Raw genomic sequence first — 9,577 nt, forward strand, 5'->3', positions numbered from 1 at the left:
GTTATGCGTGAGCCCTGTACATACATAAGGTCAGAGGAGAACAAGGGCATCCTCTTCTGTCCCTCGCTCGTCTGTGTGCTTCCTTGAGATGGAGGCTGTCTCTGAATGGAGAGCTGCCATGTTTTTCAAGCACCAGTGCTTCTCTGGTCTTCACCTTCAGCAAGACTGGGCTTATAGACATGTGTGCCTATGCCCACCTGTTTACACGGGTGCTGAGAAATCCATCTCATGCCATCTTAGATTCTCATGCTTTTGCTAGTTTAGCCATCTTCCCAGTTCTCACAATGCCCTCATTTTTTTTCCCAAGGTAGTCTCATTCTAGCCCACGCTGACCTGGAACTCACTCTATAGTTCCAGACTCGCCTCTAACTCACAGTGATCCTCCTACCTCTGCCTCTCGAGTGCTGGGATTAAAGTCACGCATCCCCATGCCTAGGCCGCAATGTGACTTCTATCACTGCAGATGTATTGTAATTAATTTACACACTTCCATGATTTTGGACCTTGGTTTTGTTTATAATTTTTTTGTTGTTATTACAATGTTCTGTGAAACTAATCTTGTTTTACAAAATCTATGCATTCAGGGTCATCAATAAATTTGTCTTTAGATGAAACAGATGTCTTTGCTGTTACTGCTTTGGTTCAAAGATACAAATGACACTGATTAATTCTTGTTCTGCTCTCTCCATTTGGCTTGGAGTGCATGATGAGTGTTCTTGCTGCAAGCAGCAGGATCGGCCCCTGGCTGAAGCAGAGAGTGCTTGGTAAGAAGGCACCTCTGATTTGTGGAGGGCAGAACCAGAGCCAGGAGCAAGGCCAGGCTGGTGAAAGCTGTTCCTCCGAGTGTTGTAGAGAGCACTCGATGTGTGTTCTCCACTAGCTCTCTCTTTCTTACACAGTTCAAGACCCCTAACCTAGGGAACAGCTCAAATCACCTAATCTAGGAAATCCCTCACAGCCATGCGCACGGATTAGCTCTCACATGATTCTAAATTCTGCCAAACTGACAATTTGAGGTTAAGCATTACACAGCCTGGGATAAGTATAGCTTTCAATTCTCTTTTGCCCTGAGGTCATTACCAATCTGTGACTCCCAGCTTACTCCCCTTGGGCGAGGAGTCAGAGGCGGCTGGCAGATGGACAGTCCTGAGAGCTTACAGACACTGCCGCTGAGGAAGGCACCACGGGCCTTCATGGGTGGTACCAGCATTCATTGCTCTCTGTTTCCTTACTGTGGACTGAATGTGACCACCTGCCTTAAGTTCCTGCTCCCACTCTTTTCCTATCATGAAGGACTGCAACCTTGAACTGTAAGCTGAAATAAATCCTTCCTGCCTTAAACTGATTTTTGTCAGGCACTTGATCGTAGTGGTAAGAAAGGTAACTAACATCTGGGCTGAAAAGATGGCTTAGCGGTTAAGCGCTTGCCTGTGAAGCCTCAGGACCCAAGTTAGCCAGATGCACAAGGGGGCGCACACGTCTGGAGTTCGTCTGCAATGGCTGGAGGCCCTGGAGTGCCCATTCTTTCTCTCTCTCTCTCTACCTCTTTCTCTCTCTGTCCGTTGCTCTCAAATAAATAAATAAAAATGAACAAAAAAAACCCAAAAATTAAAAAAGGTAACTATCATTGGCTGCCATAACAAAATACCGCAGGCAGCTCAAGCAACAGAAAGGCTCTGGAGGCAGGACATCCAAGACCAAGAGTTCTGATGCTGTCTCTCCTCCTAGCTTCGACATGGCCACCTTTTGCTCTGCCAGGGTGGAAACACCCAGACAACAAAAAAATAAAAAAAGAAAGTTATATACTGGTCACTGTTAGGGGAGAGACAGGTAAGTAAGAAATTTTCCCACCTAGATTAACAGCCACTGGTTCCAGTCAACAGGGTGGAAAAACTTTTTTTAAACATATTTATTTATTTAAGAGAGAGAGAGAATGGGCATGCCAGGGCCTCTAGCTACTGCAGATGAACTCCAGACGCATGTGCCACTTTGTGCATCTGGCTTACATGGGTACTGGGTAATCGAAACTCAGTCCTTAAGCCTTGCAGGCAAGTGCCCTAACCATATATATATAATTTCTCAGTCTTTTTTACATCACTTTATCTGGAGGATCGTGGATTTCCTAGGGAGAAATACTTAAGCTGAGGGCTCCTGAAGTTCTGATGTGGGCACTGTGGCCACCTGGGCTTGCCTAATGATTGATATTACAGAGAATGCCCTCAGAGACAGATCTTGCTTGCTGGTAATGAGAGTGTGTATCATTGAGAATTCTGGGAGCAGCAGAATAGCAGTTGATTTTAAAAGTGTCCACAGTAATGAGTTGATTCAGGAATCTCAAAAATCCTGGCACTCAATTCCAAAGAATCTATACCCAGTCCTGCAGCATTTTCTTTCTTTTTTTCCCCTTCCTTCTCTCTTTCTTTCTTTCCCTTTGAATCAGCTTCTCTTCCTGTGCTGTACAAGCTCACCTCAGTGCACAACCTTCCCTCCTCAGCCTCCTGAGGTACTGGGATCATAGAACACACCAATGTCCTTGGTTACAGCATTTAATTATTTTAAATAAACATGCAAATGAGTTTTAAATGAAAGCCTCTCCAAACTCAGAACTTAAATAATGCCATTTCTCATCTACAGGGAGTTTTTTTTAGTTCTAGGAAGCCAGATGAACTGCCTCAGGCATACATTTACCAGTAGTGCTATTACTTATTAAAGTATTCTCAATATTTTAATATATACTTTACAAAGCTGAAAGAAAAATTAGAAGTTAATTCAACTCCATCCTGTCCAAGCTGATGCCAATTATTTTGTTATGTATATTTCTAGAATGCATATGGGTGGAAAAGGAGGATAGATGATGATGCAATAGAAACTCCCAGGCTATCTTATATCTAATAAATATGATAACAATGACAAAAGCAGCAGACTTTGTGGGGAAGACCTTCCTGCAGGGACACCACAGAGGCCTGGGGTGGTTCAGGGCATCATCACATTGCCAGAAGGGTGCAAATATCACTCACAAAATTATCCTGGGAGTTCTATGCACTCATATTAATCCATTCAGTAGGATAGAGGCCTTACGACCTAATTGCTTCTATTAACTATTTATTTAGGTTTTGTTTTTTGAGACAGTGTCTCACTGTAGCTTAATCTGGCCTCCAATTTATGACCCTCCTGCTTTCACCCAGAATGCTGGGATTGCATGCATGAGCCACTCCTCTCGTCCCCTAAGAGATCTTTAAAGACCTGCCTGGTCCCACTTCCTAATTCTTCAGAATTGGGATGCAATTTCAGCATGAATTTTTTTATTATTTTTATTTATTTGAGAGTGACAGAGAGAGAAAGAGACATATATATATATATATATATATATATATATATATATATATATATATATATATATATGGAGAGAGAGAGAAAGAGAGAGAGAGAGAGAGAGAGAGAGAGAGAGAGAGAATGGGCATGCCAGGGCCTCCAGTCACTGAAGACGAACTCCAGATGCGTGCGCCCCTTGTGCATCTGGCTAACGTGGGTCCTGGGGAATTGAGCCTCGAATCGGGGTCCTTAGGCTTCACAGACAAGCGCTTAACCACTAAGCCATCTCTCCAGCCCCAGCATGAATTTTTGTGTGGACATACAAACTATATCATTCTGATATAGCCCCCAAGACTCCCAGCCTTTGCACAATTCAAAACACAATTACTTTATCCCAACAATCTCCACAGACAACCTGCTCCATCATCACAAATCCAGGGTCTAAAATCTCTTCTGGGGCCCAAGACATGTTCTATCCAGTTGTGAAATTAAACTGCTAGTTCTCTTGTCTTTTTTTTTTTTTTTTTTTTTGGTTTTTTGATTTTTTTTTTTTTGGGGGGGGGGGGGTCCTTTTGTAACTTTTTTTTTTTTTTTTTTTTTTTTGGTTTTTGGTGCTGAGGACCAAACCCAGGGTCTTCTGTTTGCTAGGCAAGCTCCCATCTACTGAGCTAAATCTGCAATCCAAGAGACTATGAAGTAAAACATGTGTGATTTACTTCCAAGTCACAGGCATAGGGCAAACATTTCCATTTTGTTAGAAAGAAGCAGGAGAAAGGAAGACTCAGACAGGCCCCAGGCAAGTCTGAAACCCAGTAGGGCAGATGTTAGTCTTACAATACCAGAACATAGTGCATGCACACGTACACATACATGAATGTGTGTAATTTTAGACACAATGACTATTAATTTTTATAATTGCTACCACTTGTAAAGAAAGTACTATCCACATCTATTCTGACCCCCCAAAAAAAAACCAACCTTTGAGGTTGTTAGGGCAGATTCTAGTCTCTCAATCTCACCTGAACATACTTTTACCATTAATATTGTCAATTAATTGGTGTTATGAAATAATAATGTGGCAATAGATATTTTTACCATGATAAGGAACAGGAGGTCAAGTCCTGATACAGGAAAAATACAGGCAAAAGGAGACAAATCTTGAAATGCATAAAGCTGCAGCTACTCAGTAGCAGATTCTTTCAAATCGCTATGAAAATTCCATTAGACTTCTTTTCCCAAATTTGATAGCTGTCCTTAAAATTTTACATATTACCAATAATAATTTGTGAAGCTAATATGATTTTCCCAAAATATTCACAATAACAAATTTTGATGACTCACACAAAAGGAAAGAGTGAATTTTGTCTGATAGTCTCTCCATGAAAATATTACAAGATGGATCCTATCAAGGCATTTGAAACCAAAAATTATTGTTACAAAAAAGTATCACAGAGTATGTCAGACACTCAGAATGCTCGTCGGTTTCCAGATTGTGCCTGCCTGCAGCGCTGTCACTTTGTAATCCACTGTCGTCCATTTTACTAGAAATATTTAGAGTCAGGCAAAGTGGCACATAGCTGTATCCCCAACATTCTAGAGGTTGAAGCAAGAGAATTGCTGAAAATTCAAAGCCCACCTAGGGTACATGGGAAGTTTAAGGCCAGCTGTGCACCTGTCTCAAAATAAAATAAAACAAAATGAAACAAAACAAAACAAACAGAGTGAGGAGGGAGGGAATTACCATGGGATATATTTTATAATCATGGAAAATGTTAATAAAAATAAAAAAAAAAACACCAAAAAAAGAAGCCTGATGTGGTGGCTCACACCTATAATCTCAGCATTTGGGAAATTGAGACAGGTGAATTTCTGTGAGTTTAAAGTCAGCTTAGGTACAGAGTGAAATATTTTTTAAAAACAAACAAGTAGGGGCTGGAGAGATGGATCAGTGGATAAGGAATTTGCCTGCAAAGCCTAATGACCCAAATTTGATTCCCCAGTGCCTACAAAGCCAGATGCATAAAGTGCCCCTTAGGTCTGGAGTCTGTTTACAGCAGCAGGAGGCCCTGGCATGCCCATTCTCTCTGTCTCTCTTCTCTCTGTCTCTTTCTGCTTGCAAATAAATAAGTAAAAATATTTTTTAAAGAACAAAACAACAAAAACACCAAAAAGATTTCATTTTCACACTGTCATTTATCTTTATAATTTTTGTATTTTTTTTTCTTACATAAGTGCTCCAAATTTGCATTTACTTCAGAGCCCACAAACTCTGGATCTACCCCTGCTTCTTTTCCATGAATACAAGTGTGGTAATTAGCCAGGCCTGATGGCCCATGCCTTTAATCCCAGCACTTGGTAGGCAGAGGTAGGAGGATCAAAGGGAGTTTAAGGCCACCTTGAGAATACATAGTGAATTCCAGGTCAGCCTGGACTAGAGTGAGACCCTATCTCAAGAAAATAAAATAAAATAAAATAAAATGGCAATTATGTTTCACAATAAATTCTAGTGTTCCCAGGGGATATTTTTTTTGGGGGGGGGGATCTGTTTACTTTATTTTTTTAGGTGTGGAAATACGGAAATAGATGGGGAACTAACTTTAATTGTGATCACAAGTCCCCAAATTGCAAGTAATTGCGAAGTGGACTCATTCATTCCTCTGGGGTCTCACAGAACGTGTTTTGCAAAGATGGCCTTTTCTGACATCCAGACAGACGTGGAGCAGGAAGACGTCCCCTGGGCGTGGTGGGCTAGCGTGGCGCTTTCATCCCGATGCAGACCGGCGGGCTCGGGACCTTTAGTTCTCCGTCACTGCGTCTGGCTAGTGAGGGTGGCGCTCTGGGGGTACGTTTTCAGCTGGCAGCATGGCAGGCAATCTGGCACGAGCCTGAAGGGGGTGGGAGACGGAGTAGACCCATCTCAGGTTGACGCCTGGAGTTGGGAAGGAGGGCACAGAAAGAGGCAGCAACCAACCAGGCAGACACCCCAATCTCTTTTTATTAGGGGTAGGGAGGAATGGGCCTCGAAGTGGGCCTGGGGCCCTCTCTGTACAGCTCATTGGCACTGCCCCCTGCGTCCTGTCGCCGGGCGGCGCTTGGCTGCGCTCCAGCTCGAGCGGGTGCTGGAGGCCTGGCTCCTTGGCGGTGAGCATAGGCGGTGAGCATGGGCGGTGAGGATGGGCGGTGAGGATGGGCGGTGAGCATGGGCGGTGAGCATGGGCGGTGAGGATGGGCGGTGAGCATGGGCGGTGAGGATGGGCGGTGAGCATGGGCGGTGAGCATGGGCGGTGAGGACGGGCGGTGAGGATGGGCGGTGAGGACGGGCGGTGAGGATGGGCGGTGAGGACGGGCGGTGAGCATGGGCGGTGAGGATGGGCGGTGAGGATGGGCGGTGAGCATGGGCGGTGAGCATGGGCGGTGAGGATGGGCGGTGAGGATGGGCGGTGAGGATGGGCGGTGAGCATGGGCGGTGAGGATGGGCGGTGAGCATGGGCGGTGAGGATGGGCGGTGAGCATGGGCGGTGAGGATGGGCGGTGAGGATGGGCGGTGAGCATGGGCGGTGAGGATGGGCGGTGAGGATGGGCGGTGAGGATGGGCGGTGAGCATGGGCGGTGAGGATGGGCGGTGAGGATGGGCGGTGAGGATGGGCGGTGAGCATGGGCGGTGAGGACGGGCGGTGAGGACGGGCGGTGAGCATGGGCGGTGAGGACGGGCGGTGAGGACGGGCGGTGAGCATGGGCGGTGAGGACGGGCGGTGAGCATGGGCGGTGAGGACGGGCGGTGAGGACGGGCGGTGAGGACGGGCGGTGAGCATGGGCGGTGAGGACGGGCGGTGAGCATGGGCGGTGAGGACGGGCGGTGAGGACGGGCGGTGAGGACGGGCGGTGAGCATGGGCGGTGAGGACGGGCGGTGAGGATGGGCGGTGAGCATGGGCGGTGAGCATGGGCAGTGAGGATGGGCGGTGAGGATGGGCGGTGAGGACGGGCGGTGAGCATGGGCGGTGAGGACGGGCGGTGAGCATGGGCGGTGAGGATGGGCGGTGAGGATGGGCGGTGAGCATGGGCGGTGAGCATGGGCGGTGAGGCTGGGCGGTGAGGATGGGCGGTGAGCATGGGCGGTGAGCATGGGCGGTGAGCATGGGCGGTGAGGATGGGCGGTGAGGATGGGCGGTGAGGATGGGCGGTGAGGATGGGCGGTGAGCATGGGCGGTGAGCATGGGCGGTGAGCATGGGCGGTGAGGATGGGCGGTGAGGATGGGCGGTGAGCATGGGCGGTGAGCATGGGCGGTGAGGACGGGCGGTGAGGACGGGCGGTGAGCATGGGCGGTGAGGACGGGCGGTGAGCATGGGCGGTGAGGACGGGCGGTGAGCATGGGCGGTGAGGACGGGCGGTGAGCATGGGCGGTGAGGATGGGCGGTGAGGACGGGCGGTGAGGATGGGCGGTGAGCATGGGCGGTGAGGATGGGCGGTGAGGACGGGCGGTGAGAACGGGCGGTGAGCATGGGCGGTGAGCATGGGCGGTGAGGACGGGCGGTGAGGACGGGCGGTGAGGACGGGCGGTGAGGACGGGCGGTGAGCATGGGCGGTGAGGACGGGCGGTGAGCATGGGCGGTGAGCATGGGCGGTGAGGACGGGCGGTGAGCATGGGCGGTGAGGACGGGCGGTGAGGACGGGCGGTGAGCATGGGCGGTGAGGATGGGCGGTGAGGACGGGCGGTGAGCATGGGCGGTGAGGACGGGCGGTGAGGACGGGCGGTGAGGATGGGCGGTGAGGATGGGCGGTGAGGACGGGCGGTGAGGATGGGCGGTGAGCATGGGCGGTGAGGACGGGCGGTGAGGACGGGCGGTGAGGATGGGCGGTGAGGATGGGCGGTGAGGACGGGCGGTGAGGACGGGCGGTGAATACGGGCGGTGAGCATGGGCGGTGAGGACGGGCGGTGAGCATGGGCGGTGAGGATGGGCGGTGAGGACGGGCGGTGAGGATGGGCGGTGAGCATGGGCGGTGAGGATGGGCGGTGAGGACGGGCGGTGAGAACGGGCGGTGAGCATGGGCGGTGAGCATGGGCGGTGAGGACGGGCGGTGAGGACGGGCGGTGAGGACGGGCGGTGAGGACGGGCGGTGAGCATGGGCGGTGAGGATGGGCGGTGAGGACGGGCGGTGAGGATGGGCGGTGAGCATGGGCGGTGAGGACGGGCGGTGAGCATGGGCGGTGAGGATGGGCGGTGAGGATGGGCGGTGAGGACGGGCGGTGAGGACGGGCGGTGAGGATGGGCGGTGAGGATGGGTGGTGAGGATGGGCTCCTGCGCGTCCATCCGGCCGCGCTCCGCCCCTAGGATATTTTGTTATAAGTTAAGGTCTTCTGTTTCTGTTTAAGTTAGGAATTCTGTTTCCAAATGTGTGAAGTTGGAACTTTTTGGATCTACTTACCATGTAAAAAACCTTATTTTTCTTTCTTTCTTCCTTCCTTTTTCTCTTTCTTTTTTCTTTCTTATGGTAGGGTCTCATTTGTAGCCCAGGGTGACCTGTAATTCACTCCGTAGTCCCAGGATGGCCTTGAACTCACAGTGATCCCCCTATCTCTGCTTCCTTAGTCCTGGAATTAAAGGGATGGGCAACCATGTTCAGCATATTTTTATTTCTTATTTACTTATGTTTGCACATGCCCAGTAGAGACAGAGTCCAGCACAGCCCAGGCCGCTCCCATAGAGACATGGTCACTGTATGCTTCTTGGACAGTCACAGAAGAAATCAGCTGTGAGGGAGCACCGCAGCAGTTAGCATCTTTTGGACAAACATCCTGTCTTGTGAAAGGAAAAGGTTTGTTTCAGGCTTACAGTTTTGAGCAGCTTCATCCTGGCAGAGGAAGCTGGCCCACTTCATCACACATCTGTAGCAGAGACTGGATAGCAAGCTGGCTCTGGACACACGGTAGGCCAGACTCAAGATCCGCCTTCAGTAGCACACATCCCCCAGCAGTGACCCACCTGCCTTGGTGGTAACTGAGTATGAAGCTTAAACACAAAATCTTGAGGCTATGGGGGGACATTTACATTTATATTACATTTACATTCAAATCACCCCAGCACCATTTGTCCCTTTGATACTACAAAGTTATGCAGGAAATAATTGGAATGTTGCTCAAAAGTCTTTTTTAAAAATTCTTTAAAAATTTTTTATTTATTTATTTGATAGAGAAAGAGAGTGAGACAATGGGGGCACCAGGGCTTCCAGCCACTGCTAACGAACTCCATATGCATGCGCCCCC

The 9,577-nt window shown here is 49.2% G+C and overlaps 1 protein-coding gene across 1 annotated transcript; it reads right to left on the bottom strand.

Annotated features, from left to right (window-relative positions):
- Positions 1-6,131: 6,131 nt before the first annotated feature.
- LOC123455067 (adhesive plaque matrix protein-like) lies at positions 6,132-8,624 on the bottom strand. Its single transcript, XM_045134761.1, has one exon. It carries the CDS (start codon positions 8,622-8,624, stop codon positions 6,132-6,134), a length of 2,493 nt encoding a protein of 830 aa, XP_044990696.1.
- Positions 8,625-9,577: the final 953 nt, after the last annotated feature.

The sequence above is a fragment of the Jaculus jaculus genome, chromosome 15 (genome assembly GCF_020740685.1).
Source record: "Jaculus jaculus isolate mJacJac1 chromosome 15, mJacJac1.mat.Y.cur, whole genome shotgun sequence".
Lineage (NCBI taxonomy): Eukaryota > Metazoa > Chordata > Mammalia > Rodentia > Dipodidae > Jaculus > Jaculus jaculus.